At 46.4% G+C, this 18037-nt stretch overlaps 2 protein-coding genes across 10 annotated transcripts in view; one reads left to right on the top strand and one right to left on the bottom strand.

The window, feature by feature from the left end:
• Positions 1–18013, bottom strand: part of CCNDBP1 (cyclin D1 binding protein 1) — a 33953-nt gene extending 15940 nt beyond the window's left edge. For 4 of the 8 annotated variants that reach the window (XM_067307992.1, XM_067307991.1, XM_067307994.1 and 1 more), the window contains exons 1-11: positions 17893–18013; positions 17759–17818; positions 16762–16841; positions 15965–16046; positions 15439–15535; positions 14189–14262; positions 13802–13878; positions 13083–13336; positions 12606–12666; positions 11593–11639; positions 11106–11203 (exon numbers count right to left, since the gene is read on the bottom strand). In XM_067307992.1, coding sequence (XP_067164093.1) covers positions 11106–11203; positions 11593–11639; positions 12606–12666; positions 13083–13336; positions 13802–13878; positions 14189–14262; positions 15439–15535; positions 15965–16046; positions 16762–16841; positions 17759–17818; positions 17893–17983 — 1021 coding nt within the window. In that variant the 5' untranslated portion in view covers positions 17984–18013. Of the gene's footprint in view, positions 1–9123; positions 9309–10964; positions 11204–11592; positions 11640–12371; positions 12443–12605; positions 12667–13082; positions 13337–13801; positions 13879–14188; positions 14263–15438; positions 15536–15964; positions 16047–16761; positions 16842–17758; positions 17819–17892 lie in introns of those variants that run through there. The other 4 variants (XM_067307997.1, XM_067307995.1, XR_010886040.1 and 1 more) reach the window with 4 other exon arrangements.
• Positions 6–10321, top strand: LOC106497589 (protein 4.2-like). Of its 2 annotated transcripts, none has more exons than XM_013958558.2 (13): positions 6–134; positions 2024–2209; positions 2926–3156; positions 3739–3857; positions 4572–4694; positions 5093–5270; positions 5669–5807; positions 6188–6291; positions 6600–6842; positions 7717–8037; positions 8385–8545; positions 8984–9117; positions 10016–10321. In XM_013958558.2, exons 1-13 carry the CDS (start codon positions 125–127, stop codon positions 10164–10166), a joined length of 2100 nt encoding a protein of 699 aa, XP_013814012.2. In that variant the 5' UTR covers positions 6–124; the 3' UTR covers positions 10167–10321. The 2 variants fall into 2 exon arrangements, with proteins under 2 accessions (XP_013814012.2, XP_067164090.1); XM_067307989.1 differs by having other exon boundaries at positions 8957–9117.
• Positions 18014–18037: the final 24 nt, after the last annotated feature.

Below are 18037 nucleotides of genomic sequence, written 5' to 3'. Positions count from 1 at the left end.
TGTATAAAGAAACTGAGTAAACAACTTTGCAAGTGGATTATTTTTAGAGAAAGCTGAAGGAAAGAGCCATTGCCCACCAGAGCGAGCAGAAGCTGAAAACTTCCACAGGACCAGTGAACCAGACATGGGCCAAGGTGAGCAAACCCCACCTCGATTAGCCTCAAGTATTTGCCAGTTGTCTGTACAAAAGAAAAAACTGTCCCTGCCCCAAGACATTGTTCATGGGGCTTATAGAAGAGGTGAGCTTCTTATAGGGCAGGAGCCAGGAAAGTGCTATAAAGGCTGAGGGAGATCAATTCATGCAGAAGACTGCACAAAAAGGGAAAACAAACAAAAATTGGTCTCGGTGACCAAGAGGAGTTTGGGAAAAGCAGTAAGAGGCAGCCAAGGCAGACCTGTGAGAGTTTGGAAGAAAGGGCAAGAGAGCTGTCCTTAATGTGGGGGAGGGGGTAAGGTAAGGCAAACTACAAAATTGGAACAGGGAGATGACCAAGTGTTTTCACCGATAAAGAAAGTAGAAGATCAAGGTTCTATGCAGCCTTGAAGAAAGGGACAATAAAATCTGTGAAAAGCCATATGAGGGAGAGGGGGACCCAGAGTACATATGACTCACCAGTCTACAAGTTAGTCAGACAGACATTTTCACCACACAGAAAGAAGAAAATAAAGGAGGTCAGAGTTGGCTCTGTAAAGATTAAACTGGTGCAGGTCTGTGACCTGGGACAGCAGTAAAGGGACTTGAGAGCCAGAACAGAATCAGTCACTGAAAACTATGCATGAAAAGATTCACATGGGAAAAATGCTATGAAGCACACAGTTCAGTGGGACACCCACAACCAACACAGAAGGGACAAGCAGTAATGCAAGAAGGTATCAATGCAGAGGACAAGGCAAGTAAGGCAAGAGCAGAGAGCAGACCAACAAAAATTACAAAAAGTAGCAGCTGTGGCTTTAGCACAAGAGCGGTGGCTTTATGCAGCAGGCGAATGCTATGTGGATATTTTTAGCTGGAACAAAGGGAGAAGCCTTGGTCAGGGAGGGGATGCAGATGACAGGACATGTCATATAAGGGGCAGCAGTTACAACCCACAGGCTCAAGGACCTCACTGATGAGTTGGGAACTGGAGAGATCAGTGAAGTTAAGATGATCCCAAGGCTGAAAGAAACCAGGTTGTCATCTGCTTCTCAGCAAGAAGCCTGGAAGGATTGAGAACATCAAACCAGAAGACAAGTGCAAGTATATGATTGTGTTAAGGCCACTGAGCATGAAAGGAGATAAGAATAGGGCACTTGAAATTGTGAACAATTCGTTGCCCTCTTCTGGTGCTGGATGCATAGGAGACAGAAGGAAGAGGAGTAACTCTTCTGTCTCCTATACCATCTCTGGGTGCAAGATTACCAACCAGTGTGACGCACATAGAGAATGACTGGTGTCTGATTTGCTGCAATCCATTATAGCTCCAGGACTATGCAGCAACACTGTTTTTTCACCAGCAGTGAAATTTAAACCATTTGCTGCTTGTTGGTGAACATCACACGTACCTAGTGCAGTAAGTGCTGGAAGACCTTGCATGCACATGGCTGGTTGGGTGCAACAGCTCATGTCCAGTGCACAAATTCAATCATGTTTCCCCACGGAAAGAAGTTGCTTTGCATGCTAGTGGTGCCCTTGAGTGCACTGTGTAAGACTCCAGGTGTAATCACAGTGCACACTCAATGCTAACCACAACCTCTGTATCATTTGAATGGTCAGGTCTGTTCCATGTCCTTGGCTGGGTAGAAGGTGCTTTTGCGTATTCACTTTGCTCACTTAATGATGCTGAGGTATAAGCAAAGGCAGCTCATTAGCCACTTAACACCTGAACAACCAAGCTCAGAGAGAAGGCCCTTACAGTTACTGGGCAGGAAGGGGGCAATGTCTGAGTGGAGACATCAGCTGTTTTTGTGTATCTCAGGATGGAGCTCAGGACTAGAGAGCAAGTAGCTCACAGTCCCAAGCTCACTCTCTCTTCTCATGCTACAGGTCTGAGCACCAAAAAATGTGATTTAAATATCGCAGTGAACAACAATAACCACCACACAGAAGAAATCAGCACTGAAAGACTTGTGGTGAGGCGGGGGCAGCCATTCACCATTACCGTGAGCTTCACAGCTCCTATACACAACTACCTGCAGCAGCTGAAGAGAACCTTCCTCATAGTACAGACAGGTAACACCATTATCATGCCTATCACAGTTCCAGTGCTCCACCCACCTGAAGCACAGAGCTGGTGGCAAAAGCCACCTCTAGAGCCAGACAGATATGTCCACATTTAGAAGTGAGGCAAGTGAACTTTATCTAAGCCAGAGCAGAGTCTCCTGCTGCTGGGACTGGCAGGCAGGGTCAAGGCTAGATATCTTTCTAGAAAAGACATTCCAGCACAGTAGCCAATGCAGGTTCAGAGCTCAATGATGTGAGAGGACTCACAGGAACTGTTCTCACTCCTGGCTTTTGGTTTAGGAATGTTCTAACTCAGCTAGCCTGTTACAGACGTTTTCTGTTACAGAATGTTTTCTAGTGAGACCCCTCAGGAGGGGAGCACCATTTGCCCCCAGCTTGTTCTACCACAATCTGAGCATTTGGCTGTGGCTTTTGTCACAGGACACTGAATCCCAGGAGCAACAGGTCTGCACCACTGTGGCTCTTCCTGGTTTCTACAAATCTATGAAGTACATGTTCCACTTTCACACAAGGAGGCTTGACTTCAGCACAAGCCTCAGGGAGGTTCACTAAGGGCTAAGAGAGCAGCATTAAGCTGCTAAAAGGTTAAGAGTCTCCCACATAAAAGGAGAGCTGTGGCCCCAGATCTAGATATGGTCCCTACAACCTGCAGGGGGTGGGGATGCATGTCTGAAGTAGACATAACTAGATGCCTTTGGCTGCAGGATCCCATCCATCAAAAGCAGATGGAACCCAGATTGAATTTCCCATCTCCATCCTGGGAGATCAGAAGCAGTGGAGTGCAGCGCTAGAGGAGCAGGACTCACGCTCCTGGACCATCTCTGTGAACACACCTGCCAACGCTGCCATTGGCCAGTATGCTCTGCTCTTACATGCCTCCAAGTCTTACTGTCTACTGGGCAACTTCACCCTTCTCTTTAATCCCTGGTGCAAAGGTATGTGATCAGCAACGTAAAGGCAGGCTGGGCTCAGTCATTTCACATAAATAGCTTTGAGCTCCAGCACACTGCTGGAAGATGCTGAGGCTGGTTCACCTAGTGTTCCCCCCTACTCCTGCCCTGCTTCTCACAGCACCTCAGGAAAGAGGTAGGGCCTAGTACAGCTCAAAGTTGCCTGCCTCAGCACTCCTCCCCTACTGTTGTCAGCACCCTGTTCTCCTGCTAAGGTAAAAGTGTTTGGTAACCTCAAAGTATTTCCTATAATAAAGATTTAAGGATGAGCCAAAATTATAATTGGTCTGATCAAGACCACCGTATTGTTCTTAGGTACAGAGAAGTCAACAGCCAGGACAGTAAAAGAGCTGACTAGCACAACAGCCTAGGGCTGGAGGAACATTTTGGACTGGACGGACAGAGACTGCAATGAAATAGTTCTTTCCTGCCTGATCCAGAATCAGTGACATTTCCCCTCAGATAGGGACGGCTTAAGCACAGTGAAATCTCCTGATGGAACAGAGATGCAATTGCATCTGAGACCAGGAATGCTTTCTTCTTGTTCCTCCCCCTCCCCCCATCTAGATGATGAAGTATTCTTGGCTAATGAGGCACAGCGGCAGGAGTACATCCTAAACCAAGATGGTATCATCTACGGGGGGACTGAAAATGCAATCCTGGCACAACCCTGGGACTTCAGTCAGGTAATTGGTTTGATATGCCTTTGCTCTCAGCAAAGGAAGGGAACAGATCTCCTGAGTGTATAGAATGCTACTCATTTCCATACGGTGGCTTTGATGAAAGAACTTGCCCTCTGCACTCCTTATCTTTGTCTGTGTACAAGGACAGGGAGCTGCGTATGAAGCCCCAGAACTCAGCATATGTAATTTTAGCTACCCTTCTCAGGCTGCCCTCTATGAAGAAAGGTATCGATCTGGGTCTGGGCTTTATGTGCTTTCCCATCATCAACAGATATAAAAGCACTTTACAGAGCTCAGTAATACTGTCTGGAGACAGTATTTTACAGGTAAAGTGAGGACAAGGGGATTTTCCAACTTGCCCAAGGTTATCTGGCCCAGCCAGTGATGAGGCTTAGATTCCACTTCAGTGCCACCAGATCACAGATTATCTCTGTGCCAACCCGGAGAATGTTCGAGAAAAGCATGAATTGCTCTCAGTCAGGGGAGGCAGCATCATACTAAGGCATTTCTCACCTTTCTTCAATAAAGCTGTAGGGCTGCATTTAGCATGCTGTGCTCCCCCTCCAGATCTCTGCCTGGAGCTCTCCTCCACAGCCCACTTATATCAGAGTATCAGTAGAAAGGGAGAAATAATCTGTGCAGCCACAACCCCTTGCAGGGACTCCTGAGAAGAAACATTCAGGCCAGATTTTCTGAGATGATGTGTTCTTGTTTCAGTTTGAGGAGGATATTATAGACATCTGCTTCACACTGCTGGACATAGGTGAACGCCACCAACAAGACAAGACTCACACTCAGCGCAAGAACCCTATCTATATCTGCCGCACAGTTGCTGCCATGGTAAGGAAGGCAGACAGCAGCCCTGACCCTAGCAGAGAAGACCCAAATGCAGAGCAAAGGCTAGAATCTTCTCACTCCCAATTTATGGCAACCCACTGACCAAAGAGCTAAGCCCACCCAACGCTGTTCCAAACAACACCTCCCATCTCTAGCCCTTCCTGACACCCATGCAGCAAACACATAGTGCTGCAGGAGTTTCTTAGCAGTGACAGCACACTTACTGGATGAATCTCACAGGAGACTTGAACCTGCTATGCCCAGCCACGATTTTCATGCTTTGCACAAAAAAATCCTTTTAGTTTCAGCTGCCTTGGGAGTAGCTTCATCAAACAGGATGAGGTTTATCTACTAAAGAGAGGCAATTCCTTAATCCATCTTTCTCTCCTTCTTCCCTGAAGCTGAACTGCGATGAGCTTAGAGGAATCTTGACAGAATGCAGGACAGGGAAATACTACGATGGGACATCCCCTTCCAAATGGCTGGGCAGCAGCCCCATCCTCCAGCAGTGGGTCACATCACAGTGCAAGCCTGTCCGTTACGGGCAGTGCTGGGTGTTTGCTGCAGTCATGTGCTCAGGTACAGTGGTGGTTCAGAGACTTATGTGTGTTGAGAAAAATCTCATTTGGTCCACAGAACCTCTAGTATACACCTAAATTCCTGGATTAACAAGGATCCCAGTGACACAACTCTTAATCTTTAGGTAAAAGACAGATCCTCAGCATTTCCTCCATAATCTCCACACTATCATCAACACTCAGTGCATTGCTAGCTTTGGGCTAAAAGAGTGTCAGCACACACCATTCACTAAATGCACCTGTGATAGCTTCCTTCTTGAAGGGGCAATGCCTCTTGCAAAACCCAGACTGCAGACCTGGTGCCATTTCCAATAGGCCTAGTACCAAAATGGGCTCTATATTTATCAGCAGAGTTGGGCATCCTGCCATATCTGATTCATGACTCTTTCTTCTGTACAGTTCTGAGGTGCCTAGGAATTCCCACCAGGGTGGTCACAGGCTTCACGTGGGCTCACAACACTAACAGCAGCCTGAGTGTGGATGAGTATTATGATGAAGATGGGATACTGTTGACACACAACAAGAGCGCCCGTATCTGGTGAGAAAACATGGCATGGCCCAAGCAGGAGTTTGAGACAATGCCTAGGTTTAAGAAGTAGAGAAGGGAAAAAGAAAAAGGCAAACAGCTGCAGGGAGATGGGTGGGAGACAACTCAGCTGGGAGCCAGTCTGCCTGATCTGTTCTTGAGAAATCCCAGCAACAAAAACTCAAGAATGCCCTATTCCTAGGGTCTGTAAAGGAAGAACAATAGCCCAGTCCAGCTGCAGAAACCCCATTTGTGTCAAAAAACGGCCTTTGGCCTCCCCAAAATGCACTGAGCTCTTCGAAAGGAGTATTAATTGACAGTGATTCAGCTAGAACTTTCCTATACCTCAGCGTTCAATCCCCAGTATAAGCTGGTGACGGTGTCTCTCACAGGACCTTCCATGTTTGGAATGAATGCTGGATGGCCCGAAGGGACTTGCTACCAGAGTACAGTGGGTGGCAGGCACTGGATGCCACCTGCCAGGAGAAGAGCAAAGGTAATATATCAAAGATAGGCTTGGGGGAAAGGGGAGTGGAATAAAGCAATTCAATACCCCTCCCTTCCCCAAGCACCAGTGGGAGGATGCATGAAGACAGGGACTGGCCCTATGAACTTTTAAGCAATTAATCATCATTAATCTGTTCAGTTTGTACAGCTTGGGGAGCCCTAGGGCTCCATCACAGCACAGTTTCCTGATGTCCTCCTAACCTAAATACTTCTACACTCCCAGTATGGGCCTACACTTACAGCATGGACCTAGTTGGTAAGCCATATGACTCTAATTTGACCACTTTTTCTCGTCAGGCCCATCCTTCTGTGGGCCAGCCCCTGTTCAAGCCATCAAGGAAGGGAAAACAGAAGTGGATTATGATGTCTGCTACTTCTTTGCTGCCATAAATGCCAAGTGCCAGGTCTGGATACACAAAGCAGATGACATCCTCAAGCCAGCTCTCGGTTGCACGAAGTACACTGGCAATAACATCAGCACCAAGAGTGTAGGCAGTGAACGCTGTGAGGATATCACACGCAACTACAGGCATCCTGAAGGTACAGGGTGGGCAAAGAGGCTGAGCACATCCCCCACCAGAGTTACAAGTGAAGAGGAAGGGACAATAATGCAAGCCTATATCAGAGCATCAACTTCATCCACTTCTCATTATTTCCCCTTCCTGAATGACACAAGAACACCTTACTCTTGCTGCCTGCAGAATGAAAGTACAGATCATACCCCCAATTTTTGTCCTCCTTAATTACAGCAACCAGCTCTCTAGTAGGCCAGGAGAGGCCTTTTATTCACCAGGCACTTTCCCGTTTGGAAAAACCTTCTTTCCTGACTTCTGTTACCTGCAAAGTAAGAGTTCTTTACATTCACCTCCCAATACCCTTGTACTGTATTTCAGATTCCAGCTCTTTGAAAAGGAGTGCTCTGCTCCCAGATATTATCCAAATCCCTCTCTCAAAAAGTTAACTCCCCCTTCAGAATCTATTAGTGAGGCTTGCTCTCCTGATCCAACTCTACCATCTCATCTCAGCCTATGATAAGGTGTCTCCTTAGCTGCAGTACACCACCGGAGAACATAATACCGCTCGAGCAATGAATTCTGCCAAAGCTTGCTATAGCAGCTTAAGTTATTACAATTTCCAGCTGTCCCTCTTATTCTGATAGATGTTAGCAGCAAACTGCTTCAAAAACCATGACAAATCTTTCCAAGTTAGAATCTTTCAGGCAAATCCAGATGTCCCATCAGCCAAAATCCTTAAAGGGCTCCAACCAGAAACACAATGGTATAACTATCTGATCTCTTAGAAACAGTTGTCTACAGCACTGCCAGGATAATTCACCTCCATCCTTCTGCATTTACCTCTTTATACTAGTAAACAGGAAAGAATACTAACATGTGTGCTCCCTTTTTTGTCACAGGGTCTCTTCAGGAAAAAGAGGCACTTGAGAAAGCCTACAAAAAGATGAAGAAAGCTGAGAAAACCTGCAGCAACAGCAAAACAGAGTTTAGCTCCATTCCTACCACCCTTGAAGAGCCAGTTAACCTTTTTATTCACCTCCAGTCTGAGAATTCTCTGCCACTGGGACAGGATGTCCCGCTTTCCATTAGAGTGTTTAACCACAGTGGTGGAGAAAAAGCCGTGCACCTGGTACTCGGGGCCCAATCTGTACATTATAATGGTGTGCCCAATACCCCGCTTTGGAAGGAAGAGTTTCATTTTATCCTCAAAAGCAAAGAAGGTAAGGACTCTTTTGGATGAATGGCTAGAAAAGTATATCTAGTTCTCACAGTTAAGAAAAAATGCACTTAGCCATAAGCTTACAAAAGCTTGGCTAGATAACTGGTCGCAAGTGATTCAAATCATCTTGGCAGGGGGGAGAGGAAAAAGAGGCTGCAGCACATGCAGTCTGCACACATTAAAGATTTTGAATTTGCATATCCAGCTGGAAACACTTAACTTTTAAATGGCTGCAGCTTTTGGTACAGCGTTGAGCATTAAATGTTTTTGGGAGCCATGCAGGCTAAGACTAGGCTGAACTTACCATCACTTGCATTGTCATCTGTATTTTACTACTCTTTATTCCAGCTAACACCCTGCAGGTCTTTGTGCCTTACTCACAGTACAGAAAACACATGGGAGAGAGCCATCTGCTTAGGCTGACTGCTGTGCTGAGAGATGAAGACTCCTTCTACATATACTTTGCCCAGGAAGAGATCATCATTTGCAACCCCCCTCTCACTATTGAGGTTAGATCAATCTGTCATTCTGTTACTGCAGCAGCAAGAAAACAGCTTTCATAGAGCAGAAAAATTCTGCTGGGCTGAGTGGCTCTCCTCATGCTGTTTTCTTTCAAAGCACTAAGATTTAAGTTTGGGAAGAGGTGCGTTGGGCTGCACTGTTGCATACAGTACTCCTACTTCTACCTTGTCCATGTGTGAGTATAGGGAAATCCTGATGACTCCTAATTCATTCCCCAGTCTGGAAGTCAGAGGCTGCAGTAGGAAACCACAGAGCCCAGTAGTTCTGGGCTGTAGTTCAGAAGGCAGCAATCTGGAATTTGCCTCTTCTGGCAACCGGCAGCCCAGGCTGAGACCTTTGCCACAAAAAAAGCACTTCTCTCCTTTTTAATCTTAGAAGCTTCTCTTTCCTTCTCTCAGATCCGACTCATTCCCTTCTCTCAACAGTTTCCAGAAAACATAGTACAGTACCAGTCAACCACAGCAGAGATCAGTTTCCTGAACCCTCTCACCGAACGCCTGGAGAAGTGTGTCATACTGGTTGCAGGGCGAGGACTCATTTACAGACAGAGGAAGTACAGGTGAATGCCAACTGACTGATCTAAGAATGATAAATGGAAAAATAGACACAATACAGACTAGAAACCCCTGCACAGGAAAGGTTGTCCCCCAAAATAAACAGGCAACAAGGTGGCAGGAAGAGACCACTATAGCTAAAAGCCACAGGCATTCCCTTCATTACTTACAGATAATGCGGGAGATTTCAGTCACACTGAAAAAGAGAAAAGGCAGAGACCAGAACTTTAAACAGGTGTTTAATACAGAAGTTGAAGCTAGTATGACATTTGTGAAAGCTCCAGCCCCAAAGTCCTAGACAGCTGAAGGGAAACCCCCCGCCAACATAAAGCATAACAAGAAAGTGCCACAAAACTAAGAACTAGGCAGATATGCACATTAAATAAGACAGTTACAGGCCACTGAACTAAGCCATACAATTTAGAAATTACTTGCTGTTTCTCTAGCCACTTGAACACCTGTAAGTGAGGTAAAACCATGCTGTGACATACATTTCCACCCATTACCCACAGCCAGCAATAAGAACAGTCCCTGGCTATGGTTTTAACAGTCTCTTCCCTTTCTCTGCTGGAGAACCAGGCAAACCTGACTTAGCCAAGAGTCACCAAAAGAGGCATGCTCTTCTCCACATGAAAAAGCAACAACATTTCTCTCAAGAAACTGCATTAGGACAAAGTAATCCTAGGTGCCTCCATGGGAGGTTCAACCCTCCTGCCATAACTCCTTCCCAAATTGCTGTCAGATCAGAATTCCAATGTGGTAGCTTAAATGACAGCTTTTTTTTTTTTTTTTTTTTTTGGTTGGGCATCACACTCATGTCTAGCAAATGCATCTCCCAGGCCCTGGGAACTAGAAATATGAAGAGCTATGCTTCCTGTATCATCTCCTCTCCTTGCCTTTCAGGCTGGGCTCTGTGCAGCCTACAAGCACTCAACAGCTGCATATCCCTTTCACCCCCACCCAAGCAGGGCCCAGAAGACTCACTGCACATCTGGACTGCATTCAACTCCAGAACTTGAAGAGCTACAAAAGTATCAACATTGTAGCTGCCTGACACCCAACTCAGAACAGGTCCTGCTGTCCCCTTTTTAAAAGGATGGTCACAATCTGTGCCATGAGCTTAAGGTAGGCTCTCTCCATAAAAGAAACTTACTAGAAAGTAGACAAGCATAGATGTTAACAGTTTAATTAAAGGTATACTTAAAACCATGCTTGACTTTAATCATTTGTACAAACTCAACTCTCCCCCATCTGCCACTATGCCTGCTCTCAGGTCTTGTAAGTTGAACCTTACTGTGACAAAGACGGGCAAACTGTTCAAGCAGACGCTGTGTTTCACACCATGCATACTTGCTGAACCCACCACCACATAGTCAATTCTTTTCCTACCCATGGCAAAAAGGATAACTTAGAACTTTAAGGTGATGACAGATGTTGCATTTTTCTAGAGATGCACTTATTCCTACAGGTCCTTGAAGTTGGTAAAGCAGTAAATAATATTTCCACTGCTTTCTCAGGGAATAGAAGAGAGATCATTCATTCTTCCCTACGGTTTGAAAAGAAGCAGGAACACTGCTGCATTTATTTTAATGGTTCATTTGTTGGCTTGCAAAAGAAGCAAGAGCCTTTCCTTCTGTGTATATCCTGCCACATGAAAACAGATGAAGTCACCCATGCAAATCTAACATTTTATTGCTCTTTGTACCCCATGGTAGCTGTAACATCTGAAGAATGGGGCACATTCACAGCATTAAGATGCAGCATTGCATCATTCCAGGAGTCCAAGCAAAAGTTACAGCTTTTGCGATAGCAAAGGGTGACTTCCTCCCTGGGAAACTTAAGAAACTTCTGCCAAGAGACAGTAAAGTTCTCCCCTAAAAGAACTGTCCTCATCATTCTCCTATAGCTAGAAAACGGCCAGACAGATTCACTGGGAAAGCATATGCCAGAGCCAGTGGCAGCAACACGTTGACATAGGAGAGCTAAAGTTCACCCTGTGTGAAGTTCTTGATTTTGTCCATGTTGTGATCTACTGCACCAGTGAGAAACTGCACCCAGCCTTCCTCTGATGGCAGACATACATGGCTTGTTCTGCAAAAGTAGAGGAAATACATTAGGAAAGTCTCCTAGGTGCCTTATACCTGTGCACCTGTAGACTAGAGAAACCCCCACACCACATGGCTGTTGCAAAGTGCTGAATTACAACAGCAATAAAACAACACTGCTGTGCCTCACAGAGTGCTTTGAGCAAGGAAGAAGCCACATTCATGTCTCTAATCACAAACCCTGATACTCTTGTCTTCAGCAGGGACCACTTTTATTCCTACCATCCTCTTCCTATTCCCATCTCTTTCCTTCCAGATAACATGCCAAAATACAAGCATTCACTATTTAGAAATGAGTCATCCTTGACAAGAGGCAGAATGATATCAGCTTTCGTATCAGGGAACACACACTTGAGAACTGTAACTCATACTCACTTTGTAATCTCTAAGACTTTCTTTAATACTGACGCCAATTTAGCAGCCTAGAAAGAAACAAAAGGGAAATGAGTGAACCATACATGGGAAGAAGGGGCCCAGCAGTATCGGAAAAGAAAGAGGCATGTAGGAGTGTTCGATACAGTCAAGAATGAGTAAAACTGCTGCAGACCCTGATGCAGGAGGAAGCTAACATTGCCATGCTGGGAGTGTCTCCCAACCTACTGCTGGCTAGGACAAGTTAAAAAAAAAAAAAAAAAGACTTTAAAAAAAAGCCAAATATTAAAATGCTTTCTTCTTAAAAAGATAAGCCTGTGAGAAATCGGTAACTGGAATTAAGACATGAAGTCATAAGTGACTGTTTGCAATGCAATTTGATATTAAGCAATGTTTAATATTTTGTACCAAAAGATCAACGCACTGGCCAAATGCAAGAAATGAGAACTAAGAGTCAGAATAAAGACTTTCAGATATGGGAAGGTATACACTTAATTTAGGTTGGAAAGGGCCTCTGGAGGTCACCTAGTCCAATCTCCCACTCAAAGCAAGGCCTACCTCAAAGTTTAGTCAGGTTGCTCAGAGCCTTGCCAAGTTTTGAAAATCTCCAAAGATGGAGATTCCAATGCTTCTCTGAGCAACCTCCTCCAGTGCTTGATCATGCTCACTGTAAAAATTTTTATTTTATAGTTTTAATTTAGATCACTTCATTTGAGTAAATCTACCCGACAGAGGGAAGAAAGTAGACATGGAACACACTGGCAGCCTTAGATCCCACTTGCCTGAGATACTGTCACTGGACATCTCTATGGATTATAACTCAGAGTCAACCCTAGAGTGGCCATGCTCTTCCCTGAAGAAGTAAAGAAGAGAAACACATTTCCACCTCAAGGAAACTAAACGTATAAGAACCAGAGGACTCCTCATCCCTAAGAACTGTTACTGATACAGTGACTGACACCCACCAGACACATAATCCCTCCAATTCGATTTGAATGCAGGCTGCAGATACTTACATTGAGTCGCACAGCCAGCTGGTTCATAGGTGGATACATGCTCAGTGCCAGCTCATCAACACTAGAATAGAAGAGAGGGAAGTCACCACTGAAGAAAAGTCCTTGATAGCACAACTTATAGATCCTTGGTCAAAGCCTACACCCACCCTAAGTGTAAGTCTGGAACTGCAGAGCGTGACAATGAGACATCAGTTAAACCAATAGGATGCTTTTCACTGCCTTCTCAGGCTTCGGTGCCCACTCCCATCTCATCCCCACTCACAGTCACAGCACTACCTCAAGGTGCAGAACACGTTCCTTTCCTAATCTGCATATCTCTCAACAGTCTATGCCATAATAGTGTCTTCACACACAGCTGCTTCCACCACTAGCTCACAGATTCAATGTCATATAGGTTTTCCTGATCCACTCTCTAGACCTCAGGAAACACAGGGACTGCTCTGGAGCAGAAAGCAACAAGGGGAGAGACCTGCTTACCTTGGACTGATCTCATTAGCAATGTCTGCAAGGTCATCCAGCTGAGCGATCTGCTCTGAAGAGTCAGCTTTTCCATGAGCCTTCACTACACCCAAGACCTTCTTCAAGCAAGCTTTGGAAGCCTTCATTAATCCCATGCAGGGGCCAAGCAGCTTCCGGTCAGCTTCTGACCAGTAGGTATCTCTGTTGCCCCGAAAGCCCAGCTCCTCATCTTCCATGATGTCACTGTAGGGGTCTCGCCCTTCCACCAGAGCCTGAGAACACAGATGCATTGAAAATCCAGGGCCTAACATCCATTCCAAGAGTACCCAGCAAAAAAGAGAAAACATTATCTAGAAATCATACAAATAATTTATGGAGGAATCTCTCTTGCACCAGCATCTCAGTTGCCCAATTTTGTTAATCCTAATGGGATCAGTTTAAGAAAAAACAACCCCTTGCTCCAATTCAACAGTGAGAAGCAAGAATCTGGCAGAGAGTCCCATTCTTACATCAGCCTAGAACCACCCACCCACATTCAAGGACATGGCCTCATAAAAACCATATATAAGGTAGCAGGATCAGACTTGGGTTTAAAAACTCATTAAGATCCAGGTAACACAATAAGCTAGCTCATATCAAATCCAATTCAAATCAGAGCCTGTGTATAAAACCATTCCCGTATTCCATCACTGCAACCCATCACTGCAGGTTTTTCAAAGGCTTAGGGCCTTCCTTACATGTTCCATCTCTTCCAAAGCATCCTTGACCACACCTAGACATGCAGCTAGAGCTGACACAACTGCTGCCTGGTTATCTGTAAAAACAAAAGGAAGAAAAAATCTGACACCGTACTGATTTAAATTAGTTCCCAGCAACACTCACCTAGGTTTGAGATCATTAGATCTTGAGACCATAGGCTCAAACATTTTTGCAGAGTTCAGAGCTGCGTTGCTGCCATGAAAACAACCTGACCTGGCTTCCAAGCTTATACACTTCAAAGAATAGTACAGTTTTGCAAAATGAGCGAGTCTCTATTGTGTTAGCTACAATATTCCTCACAAGGGCCATCGATATTCCAAGACCACATATCCTAGTCCATTTTTTTTCGCATACACAGTACTCACCTCGTGGCAGATTGGATGCTTGCTCACATGCCTCCCACACACTACCAGTTGATATAAGCTGTTCCTGAGACAAGCTGAAACAAACCAGAGCCACTCAAAGTTAGAATCAGTAACACTGTTCTGCTAAATTGTGATTTTCTTTTCTGCAGTCACCAAGCAGCTGGTCATTGGTATGTTGCATCTGTGCAAAGCAACAGGTGCTGGTTCCTACTGAGTTTAATGACTATTTGGAAAAAGAAGCAGGAACCTCCACAGAGGCCTCTCAAGGTGCTCGTGCTTATATATCTTCCAGAATCTATCCAAATTAGTAGTCTGTATCAGAGATTGCTGACCTCTGCCTACGGGCAGTGGTCTGTAATCAGTGAAAAGAGGTTCCATAATATCTCCCAGGAAGCATAGTGTTCCGATAACTAGCTTCAGAAAGTCAAGTGATCATTGTGTAGGACAGTCCACTCCAAGGGCAAAACCTGCCCACCAATGCAAACACTACCCCAGCACCTTCACGGGAATCCTGCTCCCAGCCTCTTTCCTTGCCACAGACAGGATGAAAATCTATTCTCTCTGTACAAAAAGATACCCCACTTGGTTACTGAGTACTGTCAGGGCCTTGAGTGGTTTCCACCCTCCCAGGACTTTAGCTGGCTCAGTTAAAGAGTTTAGCTGGCTAAGTCCAAGGTCAGTTCTTTTACTGATAAGAGCTCCTGTGAAGAAAGTTAGAAGTGAGGCCCAGTCCCTCCTTCCCCTAGAAGATGCTTTTAAGTTCTCTGGCTGGGCCCTGTCTGTGCTACATCACAGCTGCGTAGCAGCTATGTCTGCACCCAGTCTCATACCCCCTCGATTCCGACCCTGATCCTGACCCACTGACTTGACTTCCTGGCTTGACCTTGGGCCCAATTCACCACTGACCCAACTGGGCAATCACTGGTCTGTGTCTGACCCTGGTTACTGTTTCAGGACCTGACCCTGACTTGCTGGCTTGATTTTCCAGCTTGACCTCAAATACACCTTGCCGCTATAGACTTGACTGACGATCTGAACTCTCAACTGAACATGGCTACCTTCACCAGGCCTGCTCTGCTCACTCAGATACTATGAGACTGGGCCCTTGCTGGTGAGGGCACTGCCTCTGCCTGCCTTAAAACCATGGTCAGCTCCTGGCTCCCCCCTTTCCTTTGGGAGCAGCCTGCACTTGCTGTTCCCTGACAAGTATACCTGTAACATTTTCTCTCTTCTTTCTGGAAGAGCATTACCTCTCCAATGGAGTATTGAGAATTGTTTCTGTGAGCTGGATCATTCCTTCCACTACCTCAGTAGTAGCATCTCGTACCATCTTCCGAAGAGTAGTACCTGGTTGAGATTGAGAAAAAAGACAGCAATGACAGAAAGCAATTGCCAAAGATGAATACACAGGCAGCTCCAGTCATGCAGATACATGGTATATATAAAGTTACAGGTACTTTGAAGGAAGCGATGTTGTTCTCGAGTTTCAAAAGGACTTCGGGCAAGATCTCAACGTTTTATAAATACAAACACTCAATCAACTATACTTCTTCCTAAATTATCACTCTTTCACAGCTGGAAATCCACAGGAGTAGACAGTGGAATGGTTCACTCATAACCATGTTGCAGGTCTATGGAATAGCTGACAATGGGACTCTCTTTGCTCATGAGAACTTGCTTTCCTGTAGATGCCAAGTCTCCTACTAGACTCTGAAATACTGGGCTTCATCATACAGTGATGAAAGAACTGGCACTGCCCTGCTGTTACTATCTCACCTTGACCTTTGGGGAGCGAGTAGTAAACTGTGGCAACTGCAAGAATTGCATTTTGGACATCTTCACTCAGCTTCTGACAATCCTGAAAATGGATAGGCAAAAGGATTAACCAGGAAAATTTCATTACTGCATTCCATTTAGAAAGTCTCACAAGCAACCATTTAAATCCAGATTACTTTGAAAAAAGACTATAGGGAAGCATAGCAATGGCCAACTTGCTCAAGAAACAAGTACAGCACAATGGTAAATTACAGCATTTAGGTGTTTCTGAAGTCTGCAAGTGCAGAATGGAATAACTCGCTAGAGCTGCAGACTCACTGTATGCATCATGCGTTTCCTCATGATTTGGTAACAGAAAACACCCACTAGTCTGCTGGTCATGCATCAGAGAGGAAGAAGTGGCTTAGATCATTATTCTGAATTTGTGTTCTTTTTTTCCTCTTTGAAACACAACTGTGTTAAAACTTCTCTCAATTAACAGCAAAAATAATTCCATTCTTAGATATAAGATCCACATTGCCCAATATACTGTCTTCACCTGCAAGCAGCTGTATATGTTAAATGATGTTAAAGAAAAGAATATAAGAATACTTATTTGGTATACTCCCCCAACCTCCAGAAATCAGTTCTTTAGGCAATTCTTGAACTGGATTAATATATTCTACAACATGTAGTCCACACAAATGTCCCCCGTTTGTGTTGAATCCAACCACTCTGTTTTGGTCTAGTGAGCCAGGAGATATCTGAAACTTAGCACACGCACTGCAATTTCCCACTCTGTGGAGGCTTTCACTCACCTCTACAGAAGGCAGTGGAGGCCTTGAGAATGCCAGACTCAGCTTTGTAGCTTCCTGTGATGTTGCTTTGAATGTCTGACCTAGAAATGATCCAATAGGAAAAAGACATTTGTCAGGATCTTAAGTAAAACATGAAAAAACAGAACAGCTAGATGAGCAATGTCTTCTCTGATGCTGTTTAGCCCTAACATCTACCTGCTGATTACTGTCTCTCGTTTCTAAATGCGACAAGAATATAAGCTAAACCGTACAGCAGAAGAAAAAAAATCCACATTGCAGCTGTGTCACACTAAACTGTCCATTCATTTCTACTTTTTTACTTGGCCGGTTCTGAAATCCACGATCACATTTTGTCTCCTGGCCCATGACACCTTTACCAGGACACGCCAGCAGGCTTTAACACAGACCAAAACCTTTAAAAAGCTGGGTCATGACAGCTACTCCATACTGCCTGCTGCTTTGTCAGCAACGACACGAGGAAGCTGAGGACAAATGCAGGAGCCCTGACTGGAGACCTTCCTGGTGATGTCTCTTGTAACTCATAGCCGTGTCATGTAACGGCACCAGAGTCCCAGCTCTGTCACTAACACTACCCACAAAAACTGCTGAACGTGCCTGCACGGCACCCACCCCAGCCCAGCCCCACATGGTGGCCTCGCCCCGACCGAGCCCGGCCCCGGCCCCGGCCCCGGCCCCGGCCCAGCTCTGCCCCGTGCGGCAGCCCGGCCCCAGCCCTGCCCCGGCTCCGGCCCAGCTCTGCCCCGTGCGACAGCCCGGCCCCAGCCCTGCCCCGGCTCCGGCCCAGCTCTGCCCCGTGCGGCAGCCCGGCCCCAGCCTTGCCCCGGCCCAGCTCTGCCCCGTGCGGCAGCCCGGCCCCAGCCCTGCCCCGGCCCAGCTCTGCCCCGTGCGGCAGCCCGGCCGCAGCACCGCCCTAACCCGGCCCGCACGTAGCCCGGCCCCGTCACCGCCCCGTGCAGCGCCCCCGCTCGCTCCGTACCGAGCGCGTCCCAGAAGCGCTGCGGCTCGAACGGCTCGCGGCCCTCGCCCGGTTCGCCCTCTGCAAAGGCAGAAAGAGACCTCAGAAAGGCCGGAGGCGGCGCGGCGCGGCCCCTGCCCCGGCCCAGCCCCCACCTCGGACCCGCGCCAGCACCGCGCGCAGCGCTCCCCGCAGGTCCCGCAGCGGCTCCCGCGCTCGCCGCGGCCCCGCGCCCGCCGGCTCCATGGCGGCGCCGCGACCAGCAGCGCTCCCTCCCGGCCGCCACATCCGCTTCCGGGT

Source organism: Apteryx mantelli, chromosome 18 (assembly GCF_036417845.1).
Source record: "Apteryx mantelli isolate bAptMan1 chromosome 18, bAptMan1.hap1, whole genome shotgun sequence".
NCBI classification, from domain to species: Eukaryota; Metazoa; Chordata; class Aves; order Apterygiformes; family Apterygidae; genus Apteryx; species Apteryx mantelli.
This window is presented reverse-complemented; position numbering and strand designations above follow the sequence as displayed.